This window comes from Amphibalanus amphitrite, unplaced genomic scaffold (assembly GCF_019059575.1).
Source record: "Amphibalanus amphitrite isolate SeventyFive unplaced genomic scaffold, NRLGWU_Aamphi_draft 000071F_arrow, whole genome shotgun sequence".
Lineage (NCBI taxonomy): Eukaryota > Metazoa > Arthropoda > Thecostraca > Balanomorpha > Balanidae > Amphibalanus > Amphibalanus amphitrite.
Window position 1 is genome coordinate 1,147,258 of NW_024881567.1, and position 22,122 is coordinate 1,169,379.

Here is a 22,122-nt window from a genome sequence, read left to right on the forward strand (position 1 = left end):
TCCAAATACCTATTAACCAGTCATACGTCTGTGCTTTGGGAATTCATTGCATTTGGGATGTTTGTGGAACAAGTTAATACTTTAAAGAATGGAAATAGCTAACCCTTTATTGAAGACTCGGTGTATTGATGAATGATTGGTGTATTGGAGCATTATTGAATGACTCGGTGGAGTGGTTGCGGACTGCGGAGATACACACCTTGCATAAGTGTGAATACTGCCGGCCGGCCGGCCGCTAATGATACTCAGAAATGTCTGCTATTCTATGAATGACTTCCCTTCACTCGCTCGAAATAAGCTATTAACTAGAAAAACACCATAACAAAGAAACTAAAAATGTTATAATTACACTACTCAATTTCTAATAGCAGGCTAAAAAGCATGCTACTTACATCTTACAAAGACGCCTGACTGCAGTTCCGCTGGTGCATGCCATCGACTTGCACACCTGCTGGAGCTCCTGATGTCCTTTGGTTGACAAGCACACCCGTCTCGCGTTTCGAGCCGCACTTGTGACCTTGGTTCGCCTCACTTTTGATGTTGGTGTTAGGTTGAGAGCGCTGTAAAAATCGTACGAAATCTTAAGATGCCTGGAAATTAGTACCTAGCGGCAATCAAGGACAATGGGAAAGCTGCGCATCATGCCTCCCATTTCCCAACGTACGCGGCATTGATAATGCGGCTTTAAAGATGAACAACAGTTTGGTTATAACAACATTGATAACATTTATCATTCTATCTTTTAGCCTACTGATAAGTTGTCAATGCCTATAAGTCTATGTATAAATTATGTTAGGAAAAACAAAATAGGTTCTACTAATCAGAGCTTGCAAAGGTGTATACTTATGTAGTCACTGTACCGTTTCTTTCTCGTGGAGCTCCTTTTTCCATCCACAGACAGAGGAGTGGAGGGCAGATCCACGAGATGGCGAGGCACTGCGGACTGCGGACTGTTGGTCCGTGGGTCGCACATGGTGGCATCTGGCTCTGATGAACCAGGACGACCATCAGCCACGGGCGGTCCGTCATCATCTGAGGAGTGGCTGAGATGGAGCATGCCAAATTCAGTGGAAAAAAAAACTCATAACTAAACGCCAACATTGTGGTTTCTTAGACAGGTGTAATTGATAGATAGTCATGGGTATCACTGAAACATCTGGACATTTCCCTAACCCAGAGATACAGAGTCCTGCTTGTGCAGTGTGCACCCTATTAGGTACCGACCAGAGTTTCATAATAACTGTGACATTCAGCTTATTGTATGCCATGACTCACTGGTTTTACAAAAAAATGACTGAGCACTACAACAAGCATATTACAAAGGAGTCACATTACAGTTTAATCCATAATAAAAACGAAAAGGCAGTACAACAAATCTGCTATCACTCACCGAAGTCTCTTGGTAGCCATGCGTGGCTCGTCATCATCTGATGGGGGGCTGAAACAGAGCACACAATATCCATCAACATAAACATTATATATATTTAAACCTGTATTACATTACCATTGCATTACCATGTTAGCTTGTAGGTGGTAGGTATTAGGCTTTAGGTTGTAGGTAAGGTTGGGTTAGGTTCGGTTAGAGTTGGCTTGGTCAGGTTTGATAAGAAAGCATCTCTGGGTATAGCGCCTCTCCTTGGTTGCAAAAAGAAGTGTGATGCCTGCTTGACGACTACCGTTTTTTCTTGGTTGGAAAACCTTTGTGTGACGTCTGCTCTATTAATACCCTACAGACCACACATATGCCGGCAGTAGGTTGGTTGGTTCAGTGGCGCGGGAACTTCTTCCAGACTGGGGGGATGAACCATAATAGAGATCAACCTAGGGTACCCCCAAATCTAGTTTTCTCACCAGTTTTAGGCCACTTGTTTTTCAGACCTTGGCCTTTTCAACGAAAAAAACGAAAATATTTGCAAAAAGGTGAGGTATTCCATCTCAGCTCAGCTGACTGATGACGTAATGGTGTGGGCGGGACTAACGGGCGATGTAGCCCTCACTGCACATGCGTGCTGCAGCATATTTCATTTTTGCTGCGCAGCCGAACAGCCCTCAGGTTAGATCATGTTTTTATCTTCCTCAGGCTTCATCTACACATTTACTGATAACACCAGGGCCCAATCTTACCAAATGCAGTGAATGCGCATTCACGGCATTTGGTAACATTCAGAACTATTCCACATTCACTTATTTATTCGTTCACGCAACATTCATAATCATTCATGCTATCAAAATCATTGGACAAGATTAGCTGAATGCAAAAAAGTTTACCTTTGATATTAGCGCTGTAAACTCCGGCCAGTCCTGCCAAATCCTACTTACGGCATTGGTAAGATTGCACCCTGGTGTCAATAGCAATGTCTCATAATGATAGATGATGCAACTAGTGAGAATAAATCATAATTACCCAGGAAGGTTTTGGTCCGGTACGGCGTCATGTTTCAAGTATAGCTTGCCATTTGCTTCCACCATCTGAGTGGGGCTGAAATGTTTGCGGCAAACACGCCCTTGCTTCAGCAAAGAAGAATTTTTTCTACAATGTGTCAGCCAAACTTTTCTTCGCGTGTCGTCAATTTTGCCACCGGGAATAGCGCTGAGATCTTTCGTTCCATTGCAATTTCTTACACAGCATTTATCACCAGGCATTGCAACAAAACTTTAAATATTTATCAAATAATCAACCATACAAAGCAAGGAGCAAGGCGCAAGGAGTGCATTCGAGAGCAAGAAATGCGAGAAATGACACTGTTTACATTATTTTGCGCCACAAATGAACGGCAAGCGCCAGAAACGCAGCCAAATCTTGCGATTGCGACTACGAAATTCATTATTTTGGCCTCAGAGCCTGAAGCGAGAAATACAAGCATATTTATTTCAAAAAGACTTCAGGTTTGTCGAACGGTGTTATGAGAATTTTGATAACAGTACTGCATAAGTTTTTCAGTGATGCCGCAAAAGTGTTGTATCTATCTTCTTTTATTGTGCAGTCGGCGGGACCGATTCAAAATTGAGTCGTTGCTACTAAAATAGCAGCATATGGCCTCAGATGATAACCAGGAAAAATAGTTGCGTAAATTTAGACATAAAACACCCCCAAACCATGAATATCTTTTGAAGGCACTATAGACGACCATTAACTAACTAGATGTGATGAAGATCAAATGTAAGGAATACGCTCATTTTACAAAATTACATGCAAGTACCAAAAAGTGATGTAAGTACTTATTCAACGGTCATTTTCAGCGCTCCCCGCTAACGTGACTTCAAGTTGAGATATTTGCGGCAAGGTACCGAATTGAGCAAAATGGTTTCAATTTACATTATAACTTGTTGTGTTTTGTCAGAAAATGGTCCTAACTCAGATTTTGTGGAAAAAGGTCATAATCTCCCTTTAAGCTGCCTGGGGCAATATCTCACAAAGTATTCGACGGATGTGATTGAAAATGTCACAACACGAATCACCGGACTAGATAACCCCATAGGCGAAATTTCATTAAAATTGGAGAGGTATGGTGTTATTTCGCGATTTTTTTTTGTCGCTCTGTCGTGGAATGCCCCAGCTTCTAGCAAGGATACTCTTCAGTGACCTTGACCTTTGAGCAGCCTTGTATCGTAAGATGAACCACAAATAGGGACCTGATAAGCCTCAAAACATCTCAAAACATCTTGGAAGTTAGCACGTAAGATGTACGAAAAAGTGCAAAGTTTGAGGTCAATTTTGAGCATGACCTTCACCTTGACCTGTAATATTTTTAGCACATTTTCGGAATACTCAGATTCTCTTCTTTCGTCTGACATCCAATTTTGCCGGTTTTATGCATCCTGCCGTCCTCTAGAACGCTTACTTTGAGATCACTACATATGTGCCGGTTTTTGCCTATGACCTTGACCTCTGACCTTACTGACCTGAGGTCAAAAACTGTAGGTGTTTTAGAATCGCCTCGTAAGGACTTTTCGTTTGGTACCGCTTTTGTTTCCGTAGCTTCCTTATTTATGGAGTTAGATAGGGGGGGGCGAAAAACGCTCCCCCCCCCCAGGCTGCGGTGGTTGGGATTACCCCCGGGCCCGGCCGGGGTAAGGAAACGGTCTAGATTTGGAACTTGTAGAGAAGTGTTACGAGTTTTTGTGGATAGTGTTGTTAGAGTAAACAAGCGTTTTAGGAGCACAGGTAAGAGTATGATGGATCGACGCAAAGTTCAAAGAGAATAACTCAGAAGAATATTGAAAGAGTATTCAGAATTATAGTGTGTTTTTAAGAACATTGGAAGGGTTATGTAAGGGTAAAAAGAATATTTGTGGAGTCATAATAGAGTCAAAGAAGAGTTTCATATGAATTTTATCAGAGTTTGATGTCGAAGAAGTTGCATCGAGAGTAAAAAAAAATGACAACGCTCCCTAATGTGCTGGGAAGACTTTTAACAAATTGGCGTCCGCCGCCTTTGGGCCCCACCAATCATTTTCGGGAAACGAAGCCGCTGAGGTTTTAGGTTGGTAGGTTGTAGGTTGGTAGGTTAGTATGTTAGTAGGTAAGGTTATGTCAGGTTTGATTATGTTTTTTATCTTCAATCAGGCCCTTTCTACGCCTTTACTGCTTAGGTTAAGCCTTTTACATCAATATCGATAATTTTATGAGAAATTTTTGATAAAGTCAAAAATTGTCAAAAATTGATAGATTGAATACCGGTGACTAGATAGATATATGGCGGCTCGGGGGACGTCTGCTAAGAGCGTACCGACTACCGACGTTTCTTGTGTCCACCCTCAGCGGTCGGCGTGCTCGGTCCGACTTAATCTATTTTCGCCGTGCTTGATTAAATTGCACTCCCTTACACCGTGCTTGGTCGCCTTTCGTTTCCGGCAGGTGTACCCTGAGGGCACCATCCTGACGTCGGGTTTCAGCAAGTGGTTGAGCGCCGGCGGCTGGCGGATGGGGTACGCCCACTACCCGGCCGCGCTGGCGCCGCTTCTGTCGGCCGTGCGCTCGGCCGCCTCCAACACGTACAGCTGCGCGCCTGCTCCCCAGCAGCGGGCGCTGGCGGCCGCCCTGCAGCCAAAGCACGCGCACCAGCTGGACACCTACATCGGCACCTGCTGCCGCCTGCTGCGCGCCGTGGGCGACTACTGCGCCAGGTGAGCTCGACGGTAAAGTTCAAGTTTAAGTCCTAAACTTTACACATTCTTACATAATTTGACATGCCGAGTCCAAAAATCATACTCCCATGTCTCGCAAGAACAAAATTATCACCAAAACGCTAAGCAATAAGACCTCCCGACATCTCGCGACCAAAACACGCCGAGAGGGAAATGAAAACATCCAGCGCTACCATTGATGATAAAAATTTCCTGTCGGGAAATAAAAACATTAAATATATATAATAAAAAATAATAAAATATGTAATAAAATCATCTATTTTTTTGTTAAAAAAAATATATTTTAGAAAAATGTTTCTTTTGAAAAAAATATTATAATATAAAATTAAAATAGCAAAACAAGAAAGGGAAATGTTGGGAACCGGGGTCATTGGGTGGGGAGGGGGAACAAATACGATGAAACGGGTTAGAAAAATTTGGGAAATGTTGGGAATCGAGATTCATGGGTGAGGGAGAGGAAAATGAAAATGACGTCATAATGACAACGAGGGAAAATGGTGAAAAAATCGTATAATTACGTATTTTAAAATCATAGATAAAAATTGATATTTCTTCAACAATAAAAAACATTATTTGATGTCCGTTCCAATTATGTTATGAAAGTGACGTCATTTTTATAAAAAAGAAGTAACACGAAATTATAATCCGAACCTAACCTAACCTGGCCTGACCTGACCTAACCTGACCTAACCTGACCTAACTTAACCTAACTTAACCTAACTTAACCTAACCTAACCTAACCTAACCTGACCTAACCTAGCCTAACCTGACCTTACTTAACCCGGCAGGCGGTGGGCCTCCCGGCCACCTTCCGCGCGGTGGGGGGGGGGGGGCATTTCCCCCCCCCCCCCCGCATCTCCGAAACTACTGGACGGATCCGTAAAATTCAAACGGCGTTCGATAGCCCTGTCATTTTTGTCGAAGAAAACAAAATTTCCTTGACCTCGGGGTCACCGATGACGTCACAGGTCAGGTCAAAGATAAAATGTTTCACCGTTCACGGGTCTTCTAGGGAATGCGCTATAACACCGAGGAAAACGCATTTTGTCGAAAATCAGCGATAGGGCGTCAGTTGCCTAGTACATATGTTGCTATTAGAGGTCACTGACAATACCAGGTCAGGTCACAGGTCAGGTCACCAAGGGCCAGCACATGAACCCAAGTTTACTAAGGTTGTGCGATGCATGTTATATGGCCAATTTTTCATTTCCAACTCAATGGTGTTGGTTATAAGACCATCAGGTACGGCTTAGGTCACTTTCTGGTGGAGGTCAGGTCAAGGTCAGGTCAAAAAAGGTCAAATTTCAAAGTTGATAGTTTTGCATAAAATAGACATCGATTCGATTCAGCTCGTCACGGGGAGTCTAACGATGGTCTTTGTTTTGCACTACGAGGTCTAGAATTGCTAAAAATTGAGTTTGAAAATTTTACGTCATCAATTTTGAACAGTTTTCTCGCTATAACTTGGCCAAAAAAGAGGTATCGATCTCAAATTTGGTATGTAGATAGAAGGCGGTAGGGACTATCACATATATTCCGTTTATTTTAATTCAGAAAACTTTTTGGATTTTTCGGCTATTATATTCAAAAATTCTATTTTTTAATTTTTGGGGGTCAAAATCCGAAAACTTCAAAAATCAGAGATAACAGTTCTATAGCCCTCTTGCTTCTACACCTTTTATGTATGAAACATTTTTCTGTATCTCTAAAGCTGTAGGCCTGACATCTCTTTCTGCAAAACCTTTTTTTTTAGGTCAAAAATGGCAGAAATGACGTCACTCTGACGTCATTAGCGGCCAACCTATCATAGCCCTCGGAAAAAATAGTCACAATGTGCAATAGCTATTCACGGGAGGGTACTGAAAGTTTGGTGACGATCAGCGCAGCAGTTCTGGAGATATATCGAAAAAACTAAAGGGTGGGGGGCAAAAAATGCCCCCCACCGCCTGGAAGGTTAATCGATGATGTTCTCTGATAATATGACAAAGCATGCATATAAGCAATTAGTACAACCCTAGCTGATAGCTCCTAGGAGACACACTGAACCTTATTTGACCAAATCTGCACCTAATCTGCACCAGATGTGCACCAAATGTGTACCAGATGGCCGTCGTGAAAACGGCTATTATTAACCAAGTGGCCACACTTCCTGGCCGCCATTTCAATGTCATTTCTGTCCCGGGCGAAATGGTGGGCGAATGCCCGATCTCAGGTCTATGCGTAGACCTGAGTTACACAGGTGTAGGGGAGAGTGGGGCACAATCGTGCATGGGGCACATTCGTTTTCAGCAGTTTATGGGAACACGAGTGACTGCACGAGCTCAAGGTAAATTATGGAAATATGTATATTATTGCCGCCCTTCGTTCACCGTAGAAGACAACACTGTACCTGCTGTCATGCTTGATAAAAGCGCAAATTTGTAATATTAGTGAGCTTTCCAAACTTTTCTTATGTCATCCATTTTCGTGATCCTGACTCGGAAATGTGGTTCAGCTTTTCAAAATTGGGGGGGGGGGGCGAAGAAGCTCACTCTATTCACGGAACTGCTGCAAACTTGTTTGTTGACAAAGTGTCATTTTTTCAACAAGAAATTTTGAAATATATTACAAATAACGTTGTGGGGCAGGTTCGTGTACACACTGCCTGGGGGCACATTCGTGTATATTTTTAAGTTTTTGCGAGCTATGACTTTATCTGTGGTAGTTTTCACTAATGACGCTCGCCTGACTCAGTCTCGGCTGCTTGCGACGTCGTGACGAGTAATTCACGCGAACTTGGCAATGTCACGGAGGCCGGCAGTTGGCACATTCTTGTTGGCCAGCCCATTCTTTCTATTGTCGAAAAGAATCAAGTGAAATGACCCCCTACCAATTTCCTTTGGTAAATTTCTGATAATGCCCGGTAATTTCTCGAACTTTGCAGGGTGCACGGAAGTGCCCCATCCCTTGCACGAATGTGCCCGATAGGTGGGGCAGTTTCGTGCAAACGCTCAGAGTTATTAAAAGTCATTTTTTTCTGATAGAAGCAATAATTTTAGAGGATAACTTTCAAAGAGGAAAAATATCTGCAATAGTTTCTTTCCATACTACAATCAACAATTTTGCCGTTGCACTAACCAAAGAACAGATATAAGGATGTATCCATTTTTTTGCACGAATGTGCCCCACTCTCCCCTACAGAGGTCTATGCCTAAATCCTAAGTAATCCGCCGCCGCCGCCGCCGCCGTGTGCAACGTAGTCACTTTGTAGCGCTTATTGCGGCGGCATCCGTTGACCTACGGACGTGAACTTTTACAGAGATGTGGGCCACCTTTACACGTAGGTCGTTTTAACTTTTGGACATGATGCGGCCGGGGGTGCGCCCTTGGCGCGTGCTCAAGTGCGCCATAGGGTTAACATCAAAGACGGCAAAAAACAGGCTATTGCTCGGGAACGGTGAGGGCTACGGGGGTGAAATTTTCACGCCAAGTCGGACGCGTGCACTCATTTACCGTATTAAATTGTCGATGGTGTGGGCTCAGCGGTGTGCACGTGGTGGGGTCGCGACCGGCACCGAGCAGATGCCACGTGCTTTAGGTTCAGTTGTTCGCTTAAAAAAAAAAAAACTGAGTAAAAAGAATCCAAAGCCAGTGGCGTCCAAAGCCAGTGGCGAGGACGGCGTAACCATAGCCATGTTGCGAATGACCTGGCCAGTGATTGGACCATATGTACTCGATGTTGTCAACTCATCGTTAGTGTCAGACTCTGTCCCGGATGTGTGGAAGCGGGCCATAGTAATACCGATACACAAATCCGCCAGTGTTACCGACCCATGTAATTACCGCCCGGTGTCCGTCTTACCCGTAGTCGCAAAGTTAGCGGAAAGTGTGGTGTGCGTTCAGCTGCTCCGGTACTTGCTGTCACATTCGATTCTAACCCATGTGCAACACGGTTTCCGGCCTGGCCGACATACCGAGTCGGCGATGTTAGATGCGGTTAGCCACTTCATGGATTGTTTAGATAAGGGTCAAATTGCGTCCTTATCAACAGCTGATACCAGTAAAGCTTTCGATAGTGTTCAGCATCAGCGGCTAATTGAGAAAATGGGATGGCATGGCATCCATGATCACTGGTTCAGAGATTGGTTAGAAGGGAGAAGTCAGAGGGTAAAGGGGGGGGGGGGACAAGAATTTACTACCCATCACCCATGGCGTGGTACAGGGGTCTTTGCTCGGACACGTTCTTTTCACAATTTTTAGTAACGATTTTTAGTATTCGTTGTAGTATTCGTTGATGACGCGAGCATCGTGCAGTACGCGGATGACACTCAGGTTCTCGTGGGCGGGAGGCCCGGAGACATTGGCGCCCTGATCGGATCCATGGAACAAAATTTGTCACTGCTCTCGAACTGGTTTGGCAAAAATGGTATGAAAATCAACGCTCAGAAAACTCAGCTCATTGTTCTCGGCACTCGTCAAAATCTCCGGCAGCTTCCAACAGTCAGCATCAACTTTATGGGCGCCACTGTCTCCGGCTCTCCCGCGGTGCGGAATCTGCCGGCGTCGTATTTGACCAATGTATGTCATTTGCCGCCCATACCGATGATGTCGTCCGGCGCTGCACAGGTATTTTAATTGGATTGAGTCACTCTAGACATATTTTACCGTATTCGACGCTCACCACCCTAGTCCAAAGTCTAGTCATTTCGCTCATCCGCTATTGTATCAGTGTGTACGGCTCCTGTAATACCACTCAGCTCGCACGTCTGCAAAAGCTGCTGAATTTCTCAGCCCGTGTGATATTGGGGCGTCGGAAGTTTGATCATGTTAGTGACGTCCCGCATGACCTGGGATGGCTGTCCGCGCGTAACATGTACTCATACCATGTGCTGACCCTATTGAAACGTATGCTGGTCACTGCGCAGCCCGAGTCAATCGCGAGTAAAATAGTGCATAGACGTGACGTACATCAGCGAGCCACAAGACAGATAGATATGCTACATGTGCCCAGAATCAAATCGGAGTCCGGGAGGAGACGATTCCTCTTTACCGCCGTGACAGCTTTTAATAGCCTACCACCGGCGATGTGTGACCTGAACCTGCGCGCGTTCAAGGCAGAGTTGCGCCGGCACTTGTTGCGACAACAGGCGGCCGACCGTTAGCAATACTTCATGACGACACGTTTGTGAGAGAGTGACTGCGAACGAATGTCTGTCTGTGTGCGTGCGTGCGTATGTTTTTCCCACGACACCCATCATTTTATATTGCGACCCTGGTTCAGGAATAGCCATTATTGTGGAATGAGCCTACGATGTCAAATAAATAAATAAATAAATAAATAAATAAATAAATAAATAAATAAATAAACGATTTGCCGTGTTATGTAGATGGCTGCAAACTTGTAATTTACGCAGATAACGTGCAATTCGGTCATAGAGGTGAAGTGCAGCAAGTATCGGAGCTCTAGAATAGGGTAGAGAACACTTTCAATTCTGCTCAGTGGTGGTTCATAGCCAACAGCCTCAAAATTAACCCCACGAAAACGGATCTTGTACTAATTAATCCGCGAGTTGCTGGGGGGGGGGGGGGGCGTTAAACGCCCCACTTTTTTCGCCGGGCCATAGCGCCAAATTTTTGTTACCTGTAGGGAATTGATTGAAGTTTATTATGACAAAGTTTCAAAAAAAAATCGGTCCGAAAATTTTTTGAGACATCGAGGTTTTAGTGACGTCATGATTTCTGAGTTTTCGACCAAAAACGGCATATGTTCAAAAAAATCATATAAAATCACAGAATAGTAATACAGACATGCCGTAAACGCCATTAGACTGCCAATACCATGAACAATCAAATGGCTATATTCGATTATTGATTATCGTTCCGCATTTTCCAAAATCTTGAACTGATTCTTGGCAATTTCTCGTGACTACTTCACGACCATGATACATGTATTTCTTAAATTGAACTTTTTGAGCCAAGCACGTACACATATGATAAAATGAGTGTCACCATCGTCTTCTACGCCCCAAATTACCCATAAAACATGTGTCACAGGCTGCGAATATCAGTTTTGATTTTCGGGGATATGTGCCTACCCGATTGACCTCACCTTGACCCTGACCTATGCTTGACTGACCCCTACATGGAGCTGACACTCTTGTAGGCCTTATATGATGGATTGTGCACTGTTTTGACAGAGCTTATGACGAGAGGCGCCCATTGCGAAGTCCTGAAGTCCATGCTACTGAAAGCCCGATTTCAGGTGTTTGACCTGACCTTGACCCGACCTGTGACCTCAAAATTCAACTTTAAGGTACTCATCTGAAGCGTCTCGTCGCGTTCTTGCGTTTGCCGCCTCGTGCGTGTTTCGCTGCGCCTATTGGTTCTCGAGTTATCGGCTGGGAGCGTTTAACCATCGAGCGGCCCCCCCCCCCAGCAAACGGTGGGTGGCGAAATACCCCAGCAACTGCCGAGTTAAATCTAGCAGAAGGAATGTAAATTACCCATTTGCACTAAAAATTGGGAACGTAAGAATTGAAACTTCCTTGTCTACGAAGGTTTTGGGAATGGTAGTGGATAACAATCTTACTTTTGAAGCCCACATTTCAACAGTCATTAAACGTTGCTACGCGACGATAGGTGGTCTCGCCAAGTTTTCCCGATCGTTGCCAGAAAGTGTCAAGAAAATGTTAGTGGGAAGTCTTGTCTTCCCCCATCTGACTTATTGTATGACCGTCTGGGCAGGTTGCGGGAAAGGTCAAAAACGGCGTTTGCAAAAAGTTTTGAACCACTGTGCACAAATTGTAAAGGGTGTTCGTCGATCCACTCATGTGACCCCGTTGCTACGCGAATTAGAGTGGCCGAGCATCAATGACCTGATCACGGAGCGAGCCATGGGAATGCTGCACTGGCTGATGACAAACCAGCACGCGCCTGTCAGTTTGCGAGAGAGTGTGGTACTCGGTGAGAGAGTATCAGTTCGCAGTACCCGAGCAGCCGAGGGTGGCCAGCTGCAGCTGCCGAGGGTGGCCAGCTGCAGCTGCCGAGGCTGGCCAGCTGCAGCTGCCGAGGGTGGCCAGTTGCAGCTGCCGAGGCTGGCCAGTTGCAGCTGCCGAGGGTGGCCAGCTGCAGCTGCCGAGGCTGGCCAGTTGCAGCTGCCGAGGGTGGCCAGTTGCAGCTGCCGAGGGTGGCCAGTTGCAGCTGCCGAGGGTGGCCAGTTGCAGCTGCCGAGGGTGAGCACGGAGCACGCCCGCCGTTATTTCAACTTCCGGGCAGTATCTCTATGGAACGAGGCTCCAGGCGCAGTAAAAGAAACACGAGCACTGTACTGCCGTAAGAGAACTCGGAAATGGCGCCTCGAACAATACGATGGGTAGAGAGGGGATATGGAGCCATGGTTAACGTAAGCTTGTTTTTAGCTTTGTCATAGGTGTTATATGTCTTTGGTTTTTATTAGATTAGATTTATAGTTGATGTTTTAATGAGTGTGTGATCCTGTACCAATGACACAAAGCTAGAAAAGCCACGCAGTGAGGAAAGCTTTAAGAAATAAATGATGATGAAATGATGACACGTCGGCTATCAGACATGTGCTTGGATCCGGAAAAATGGATCTGAGATCCGATCCCATGAATCCCGATCCGAGATCCATTCAGATCATAGATTCAACCCCTCAATTTTGTCGAGAGATCTACTGGGATCATAGATCTGACCCTTCAATTTTGTCGCTAGATCCACTCGGATCATAGATCTGGCTCCCCAATTTTGTCGTAAGATCCATTGGGATCATAGCTCATAGGTGCTCAAAATGTTAACAACTTTCTTTCATAAAAAGTTATTAATACCAAAGTATGGTTAGAAACAAACAATCTGATACAAAGGCCATATTACATAGTAAAGGCATCCAGTTACATTATACATAATCCAAAATAAAGGAGGCTCATGACGGTCACAACTTGAGAGAATTGAGTGACATGAAGATTGTTCACATACCAACAGAAAAGTTTGCATTATATATTACTGACCGGGCCGACGAAATTATTTGGACACGAGGATTGCAAAATTGACGGAGGCCCGAGTGCGGAGCACGAGCATAGAGATCTTATAATATAGAGATGCCCAGGTACTAAAAAACCTAACGTTTCTTGGGCGTTTTCTAAGCAAGAAATTGCGCTCTTTGAATATCGTGATTTGTGTCTGTACCCTCTTCTAAAAAGAAAATAAATGATTATTATACGTATTTCTTCATTATATGAAGTGTAGAAATAAAGGATCACATTAGTCCACTTTAAACGTTTTTTTTTTGTTGCAATAATTTCTTATGTTCTTGGACACGTTGGAAACATCCCATGGGATATATATTGGAATGGAAGTTGACGTTGGGATAGCATTGAAGTATCGCTGTATTTTCCAAAGTTAGTTATTTGATTTATAAATTCGGCTCCCGGTACTGGGGTGTATTAACCCTCGCCGGCCGAGGGGGGGGGGCGGGTGCCGCCCCCCCCATAGGGTTTTTTCGCGATAGCTCCGAACACGCTGGCGATAGAGAGCTGAAACTTGGCATACCTGATCTTTGATCCAAGCCGCATCTTTTGACACCAACCGCATTTTTGGGTCAGGTCAGGTCACTGACCTATGACGTCATAAGTGAACCTCTGCACGGTCTTCAGATGTCGCAACTTCGCAACGCCCTCACTGCCAGAGGAGATGTCACAGGGAAATGAAACTTGCAGGATCTAGTATCCATTATGAGTCTCACAACTTGTATATCTCGGATTTTTCCTAAAGGTCATATGAGGTCAGGTCATTTTCGTGACCTCACCATTATAAGTCAATGGGGAAAAATGAAAACTGCTATTCTGGCGCCGGGAACGATCTCCAACTATCTCAAGCACACAGAATCGTGATTTGATGCACTCCTTGCAAGGTAAGATGCGTCACTTTTGCAATGTTGACCTTCCGTGACGTCATTTATGACGTCATCAAGGTCATATCAGTTTTTCGTCAATAACTCCCGATCAAATTGAGCTAGCGAGTCGAGAAAGCCACCAATGGACTCAGGAAGACCTGCCGAATCGAATGATATGCGACATGACCTCTTTCGACCAACTTCGTGACCTGGGGGTGCTGACCTGACCTTGACCTGAGGTCAACACCCCAAGTTGACCTGACCCAAACAAAAAGTATATCATTCGACGCGCCTGAGCGAGGCGAACACGATGCTGCCAAAATCGCGGCTCTGCGGCCGTTTTTGCGAAGTTATTCACCAAAAACTGAACCGTACCCTGGGGCACTTGACCTGACCTCAGAGGTCACCGGTTGACCTAGGACCTTAAAATCGGGTACCAATCTCTGCGCCTCGTAACGGCGCACACGCTCGTTTTTTCCGCGACGCGCTAGCTCCACCAGGGGCGAAACGGCGAGGGGGGGGTCGTACCCGCCCCCCCCCCCCCCCCTCGGCCGGCGCGTATGTAGAAAACCAATAGGTCCGGCGAGGGTTAAGAGATATCATTGGTTGTGCGGTGAGGTCATCATGAATATTTTAATGTCGATTTTTTGTCAACTTTTTTACACCGTATTATTAGTTCATCAGTGATGGGTTAATAAGTGTTGTGTTGAAGGATGCGTTGAACAGTCGCCGAACAGCTTCCACAAATTTCTAAGTCTTGAGCAGGCAATGGACGGAAGTGCTCGGAAAACCTGCAGTGGCTTTTAACGGATTGTGACAGGGTATGCTCCTCTCATTTCGACCCTGCCGTGATAAGAACGTATGGTCCCAGCGTTCGATTATTGAAATGTGCAGTGCCAAGAAAACGGCGTACTTCATTGACCATGCAAGGATGCAAGATGACCAAACATTCTTGGAAGATGACCACACTTATGCCCTACCAGACTATACAGTACTGAAAAGAAGAAATGACGTTTTAGGCGATGCAATTTTTTTAGTCGATTTTTAGTCGATTTTTTTAGTCGATGCGTTTTAGTCGACAATACAGAGCCAAATTTGCAGAGATGTTTGCCATTGTCGCTCTGTAGCTGAATGCATTGATTGTATCGAGACAAATATATGTTTTTTTTTTCTTCAAAACTCCGTCACAAAGATTGCTAATATTTTTACTTTATTGAAGCTGCTTTCAAGACGGGAATCTGGCACATATTTGGTGTAGATTTGGCAAATTAGGTTCATTGTAGCCGTTTTCACGACGGAATAGCGGGTACCTAATAGACACCTGTTTGGTCCTTTGATACCTCAGGAACAGGAATTTTAGTAGTTCTTTATAGTAGGTTTTCCACCTTTCGAATGAGTGGCCCGATACTTTGCTGTTTTTCTACTAAATATTACAATGATTAATTTTATTTAAGGACTTACCACTCACGTACACCTATGAAGCGTAAGCGCGTTCATGAAATTCTCAAATCTATATAGTGCTAGTACAATGATTACCTACAGTGAGTCGCAGTGGTCGGCAGGTCCTCCGGGGTCGTGCCCCCTTTTCGGGCGCCAGGCAGGGCCATTACCCCCACCTACCAGACCGCATTGCATACACAACCAAGTTTACTGAAATGTCATACCTTTCCGTGACACTAGTGGCAGCGGAACACCTTTAATGAAGGGAGGGTGCACTGCCGACTTTTGGTCGCATCTTTCCATGCAGCGCCAATAGGGAATTGCAAGTTGCAACGCCAATGTCAAATACCAAAATCAAAGGGGGCACGGTGCCCCGTGCCCCCCCCCCCCGTTCCGCCACCTGTGCGTGACACTTTGGGTATTTAGGGCATTATTATGTAAAAAGCGTCGGACCACGACAAAATTGTACCCTCGTGCCGATCATGTTTTTATTTGCCATACCTAACACATTTCATATATTGCACACAAATAACCGTTGGCTTGTTAGTTGTTTCTTGAGATCGTGGTAGGTCATACAATCTCAATTCTAGAAACTACAGCGGGTCCCTATCTTCTCCACAACTGTCATTGACCTATTGAAAGTCTTAACACGCGCACCGACGGGGGGCGGATATCCGCCCCCCCCCCCTGAGGTTTTTCGCGGATAGCGGGAAAACCGCGGCGCTACGCGCCGCAAAATTTGGTACGACTATTCTCTCATCAATTTTACACATGGTGTGCAAGTTTGAACCTCCTAACTTTTAAGGTCAGGTCACCAGGTCACTTTGAATGATCCAACATCAAGCCACTTTTTTGCAACTTTGTCACCGTGCCAGAGCTACAGTAGATGTCGGAGGCCTTTAAAAATCGCAAGATGTTATTAGGTCATTAGTAGCTACAATTTGTTTATCTCGGAATTTGGATATCGATGACCTAAAGTCAGGTCAATTTCTCGACCTCCCCATTATACCTAAGTCAATGGGGGAAAAATCAACTCCCTGTTTTTACCACTAAAACGGGTCGGAATGGCCCCATATACCATACATGACTTCATATACGATCAACCTTCACTACCTTGAGGTCAGTTTTGCTATTGGGCAGCTGTAAGGTCATGTGACGTCATCAAAGTTCACAAAAGTTTTTTTTTGCCAATAACTCCGTACAGGAACAAGATACAGCCGCGCGGATGGTCTCATTGTGTTCAGCTCGTCAAGACGCATCGAATGATATACATGATGACCTCGAGGTCACGTGACCTGAGGTCAACCTTTGACCTTGACCTTTCGAGGTCAAGGTCAAGGTCTGTGTGTAGGTCAAGGTCTGTGCAAGGTTTCGAGGTCAAGGTCTGTGTGTAGGTATACTGATGTGTGCACCGAGTGTTTATGTGTCCATATTACATGAAATCATGATTTGAGAAGCTGTTACCAAAAATGCAGTCAAAAAAATTCACGAAAAATAAATTTAGCTTGCCTAAAACGCAATTATTTTAGATGACCTAGGTTGACCTTGACCCTGACATTGACATCTGTACCTCGTCGAACAACATGTTGCATGATAGATTGGAGGTAAGAATGGCAAAAAAGGCCGAAATCAAGGTGTGAAAAGCTCACAAGGCCCATAGCCAACGCAAGATGCTGAGAATTGGCCATTTGGGCCATGACATGACCTGAAAAACAAGGTCATATCTCCGAAACCAAAAACCACAGAAACTTGAAATTTTCAGTTGACATCAAGAAAGGATGGAGGAGCAGCTATACGAAAAATCAGCCTTCAAGCTCTAAAAATGTTGAGTGCAGAGCAGAAAAACTACTTGGGGGGGGACCACCCCCCCAACCACCCCCCATGTGCGGGCGAGGGTTACCCCTTGCCGTTTCGCCCCTGATCGAGCTAGAGCTTCGCGGAAAAAACGAGCGTGCTGCCCGTGACGAGAGGAAGCCGATGATACCTAATTTTAAGGTCCTAGGTCATTGGTTGACCTTGCAGGTCAGGTCAGTCACGAAAACGGCTATTTACACCATATTACTTTTGAAAACATTTTCTTGCGACACTTCGGTCATCTATGCCTAGTGCCTTAATAACCAAGATGTCATCCGTAAGAGAGCAAATATGTAGTAAATGAATATATTAAAAAAGACAATTATATAACAGCTGTCCGTTATTGTCTATAACGACTTCTTCAGCGGTTAAAAAAACGCTGTAGAAGTTTTTTAGACGAAACCGGTCCGGTTTTATATATAATTATCTCTTTTAATATATTCATTTACATACTATACTTGCTCTCTACTATAGGCAGTACAGGTACACTCGTCCAATATATCTGCATGATGTCATCAATCTATGTTTTTACTTTCTTCCCGAAGCAGTCTGTGTTTAAGAGCCTCACGAGCTACCTGCGCTCAGAAAAGTTACTTAAAAAACGCCCAAGAAACGACACGAAATTGAGTGTTTTAACATTGTATGGGCATCTCTATATTATAAGATCTCTATGAGCACGAGGGCCGGAGTCAAGTTTTGCAAGCCGAGTTTCCAAATAATTTCGTACGGCTGAGGTCAATAAGATTTTTCCTACATGCCGCATACCAGCTAAGTAGTTTCGACAGGTTTTGGTGACACTTTTATACGATTGTTTTGTCCATATTTTCCTAACAGTGATTGCGCTACTGCTGTGGATAAAGGAATTTTTTTAGAAGAAAATGCATCAAAATACCTTACTTCAAAAAGAATCGCGTCTGAAATATCAACTCAGAATGGCACAACAACTGGATATCCAGGGAACATAATACATGAATAATTTTCCAAGACATAAGAACAAGAGGAAGGTATAATACATATACCTAGTCCGGTGATCCTGCCGATCCTTCCCACTACCGCCCTATTTCCATCATCCCAGTCCTTGCCAAAATAGTGGAGCGGGCAGTTCAGCGCCAACTCTACTATTACCTTTCCTCCAACCATCTCCTCTCCCCAACCCAACATGGCTTCCGTCCGCAGCACTCTACCGAGACCGCCCTCACGTGCGTCACCGACAGCATCCTTGATGCTACAGATTCTGGCCTTCTCTCCATTCTTTGTCTCATTGACCTTAGCAAGTGTTTCGATGTTATCAGTCATGCTAAATTGCTCGAAAAACTCCAGCTGCTGGGCGTCGACACATCCTGGTTTCAAAATTATCTCTCCGGTCATTTGCAGAGTGTAAGCCTCACTTCCTCTGATGGCCGCGTCAAAATCTCACCTCCTCTACCCATCAACCAGGGCGTTTTTCAAGGTTCTAGCCTCGGCCCTGTCCTCTTCTGCGCGTTTGCCAACGACCTGAGCTTGTACGTCTCCGATGGACTAGTTATCCAGTACGCCGACGACACCCAGGTCTTGGTTTCCGGCCCTAAATCTGCTCTTCCAGCGCCTGCATCGCGCATGGAAAGCACCCTTTCCTCTCTTGGCAACTACTTCCTTGCGAACGGCTTAAAGGTTAACGTAAACAAATTCGAGCTCATCACTTTTGGTTCTAGACAAAATTTGCGCAACCTCCCGACGATCAAAATCAGATACCAGGACACGTGCCTGACGCCCAGCACTGAGGTCAAAAATCTTTTTTTTTTACATGACAGGTGTGGTCTTCGACCAGCACCTGTCATGGGACGCGCACGTGAGGGCTGTCTCGCGTAGATGCTGCGGTATCCTCGCAACACTATCCCACCTCCGCCACTTCCTTCCTCCTGACACCCTTCCCGAGAGTCACCGCCCTGGCCGTCTCGCACATCCGCTATTGCCTTTCTGTTTACGGCAGCGGCAGCGCTGGCAACCTCGCAACCATCCAGAAGCTGCTCAACTTTGCGGCTCGCGTGATCGCGGGAAAACGAAAGTTTGACCGCATGTCAGCTGTGCGAGACAGGCTGGGGTGGCTCGACTCGTCTCAACTCTTCCAATACCAATCCCTCTCTCTGCCTCCTTGACAAAGTCCTCTCCTCTAGCCAGCCCGAATGCATCGCCCGTCAGGTTTGCCTCAACCGGGACCATCATGGCCATGTCCGGCACACCAGACAGGACGATCTCCTGCACGTGCCACCCATCCGTTCGGAGGCGGGCCGGCGACGCTTTATATACCGCTCGCCCCACCTCATGAACGATCTGCCCATTTCGGTGCGGAACCAGCGAGGTCCGCGGTTCAGGCGAGCCCTGAAGGCCCACCTACTCTCGAGACGAGACACGTGATGAATGCGTTTTTGATCATGATGCCGTGCAGGTGGTGTTTTTTATCCTGAGCTATATGTATATTTTAGGTTGTGTAACATCGTGAGTGTGTATTTTACCCTGCATGTTATGATCCGATTTTATTGACGTGAAGGCCATAATAGCCACTTGTCTTGTGGATGCCTCTTTAATAAACTACTACTACTAGTGATTAAACGTGAATTTTTCAGTGCTCTTGCAAGAATCTTTTCTTTATTTATGTGTACCTAATCGTACTTTGTTGATGCCCTATGGCTAAACTTTCGTGAAATACATTATATTTTCCATATTTTACGTGTTTGTTTCGAGGAAAGGACTACAACTGTCAAATAATAACGTAATAACTTAGGCCAAAGGTATCAGTGGACATATCAAACGAAGATAAGACAACAAGCTATAACGGATTTCGATTAATAGGCGCATATCTTACCATAATTTCGGCTTTGTAACCAATATACAATATTTCAAAACCCTTGATAAGCAGAGCAGATATTTTTTAACCAAAAAATGTTAGTTTTCTAATTTTACGCGGCAAATATCATGCAAAAATGATGTCAATTAAACCTCTGAGTTAATGCGATAAACTGTAGTTTAGAGGTCATTGCCCTGGGCAGTAAACCCAGGCAGTAAACTTTTGTTTCCTGCCCGGCCTATCAAATAGCATGGCCTTTTGACACCGACAGTTTCTTGGTCATAGTTTTACTGCCCGGCTCGTGCTGTGCTTAAGACATACCCCGGCATGTAGGAATAACAATTAACATAGAGGTAAGTCAAAGTAATGACTAATGAACAATACATTACTAGGTACCTACCACATCACAATTCATGTTAGAATCTACATAATGATATTGATAAGACAATCTTGCATTAGACAACCATGAGGCTTTCCAGTTTCCAGCTAACACGATTGATAAACAATAAAAGATGATACTGACACATGTGGCTTGGTTAGGTAAAGGTATTTCAATCTATAGAAAGAAATATTTGATCAAATTAACTGAGATATAAACAAAAGTATACAAATATTCAACAGCCTGCGGAAGAGATGGGAAGCGAAATATCAATTGTAATGGCCTTGGATATTTACCGTAAAATGATTATTCAGTATCTGAATAGAACTCGTGACGTCATTTCAAATAACAAATGAGCTAAGCGTTCTATCTTAGAGTATAATGAAAATAAATAAAAAATCAAACTGGAAATTCAAAAGTCTGGAGTTTTTTTCAAAAGAATATTCATTTTTTCTGCCTCACATAATTTTACGATACGATTGTTTGTGAATATCATCCTTGTAGCGTTGAATTTCATGACGTAAACGTAAGCTAAAACGGTATTACATCAGGCCCTGAGCCGGGTGTGCGCCTTGCATCTTTATTTTATTCACTTTTCAAAAGAATCACAATATCTTACGTCATTAGTTTGAAGGGCCTATTACGGGGAATCTTTTGGAATCATTACGGTTTTAGTCAAATTAAGATTTTTCATTGGTCAAACGATAATGACGTAATAAAACAATATTACCAAACGTGAGCTGTGAATTTCGTTTTGTCTTTTTTTGGGAGGCTCTCTCATAACGAAAGCACAGCATGGCATCACACGTGGCACGATGCCAAAAGTAGGTAACCTGAAGAAGTTGATGCCATTTTTGAACTTGTAATTTTATTAGGAAAGTATTAGAGGTTGGTTGCTATTCTTACTAAAACGATATTGTGTTGCACATACTAATAGCTCATACGAACATTCTGGATTGGGATTTCATACCTGGCAGAAGTGGATTGTTGGATTATTTTTAACAAAACTGACCTATTTGGCTTCCAGGTTTGATTTCCTAACATCTGTCCATAGGCGGCGGAACGGGGGGGGGGTGGCACCAGGGTACAGTGCCCCCCATAGATTTTGGCATTTTAACATTAGCCCTACCGGCGTTGCATGGAAAGAATGGGACCAAAATGAAAATCTGCAGTGCCCCGCTGCCACTGCATCTGTCTGTAGTTGTACCATACTGTATCTGTCATACTGTTTGTTCATTGAATTAAAGTGGCTGTAGCTTGTTGATAAGATTGTCATCAGTGCTGCCATGAAAAAGTTACAATTGGTCACAAAAAGTAGCAATGTGCATGTTCTTGGTTTATTTTAAATGTAGTACAAATGTTGTTGATTTAAATTCAAATTTAATGATGATACCTAATGATTACAACTGGTCTTAACCATGTCCACAAGTGACAGACGGCTATGACGGCCTGGACCGACCGACGCGACGGCGGCCTGCCGACGGTGACGGCCCGCGGCCGGCCGCTCGAGGGTTCCGGCCGCCGGCGTTCGGGCACATGCGGGCGAAATGGCCGGTGACGTCACACTCGAAACAGGCGGCCTGTCTGGAT

At 44.6% G+C, this 22,122-nt stretch overlaps 1 protein-coding gene across 1 annotated transcript in view; it reads left to right on the forward strand.

The window, feature by feature from the left end:
* The window catches only part of LOC122379094 (aspartate aminotransferase-like), a 250,586-nt gene that overhangs the window by 213,232 nt on the left and 15,232 nt on the right, over window positions 1-22,122 (forward strand). Inside the window, exon 7 of the mRNA XM_043361024.1 lies at window positions 4,859-5,127. Coding sequence (XP_043216959.1) covers window positions 4,859-5,127 — 269 coding nt within the window. The remainder of the gene's footprint in view (window positions 1-4,858; window positions 5,128-22,122) is intronic.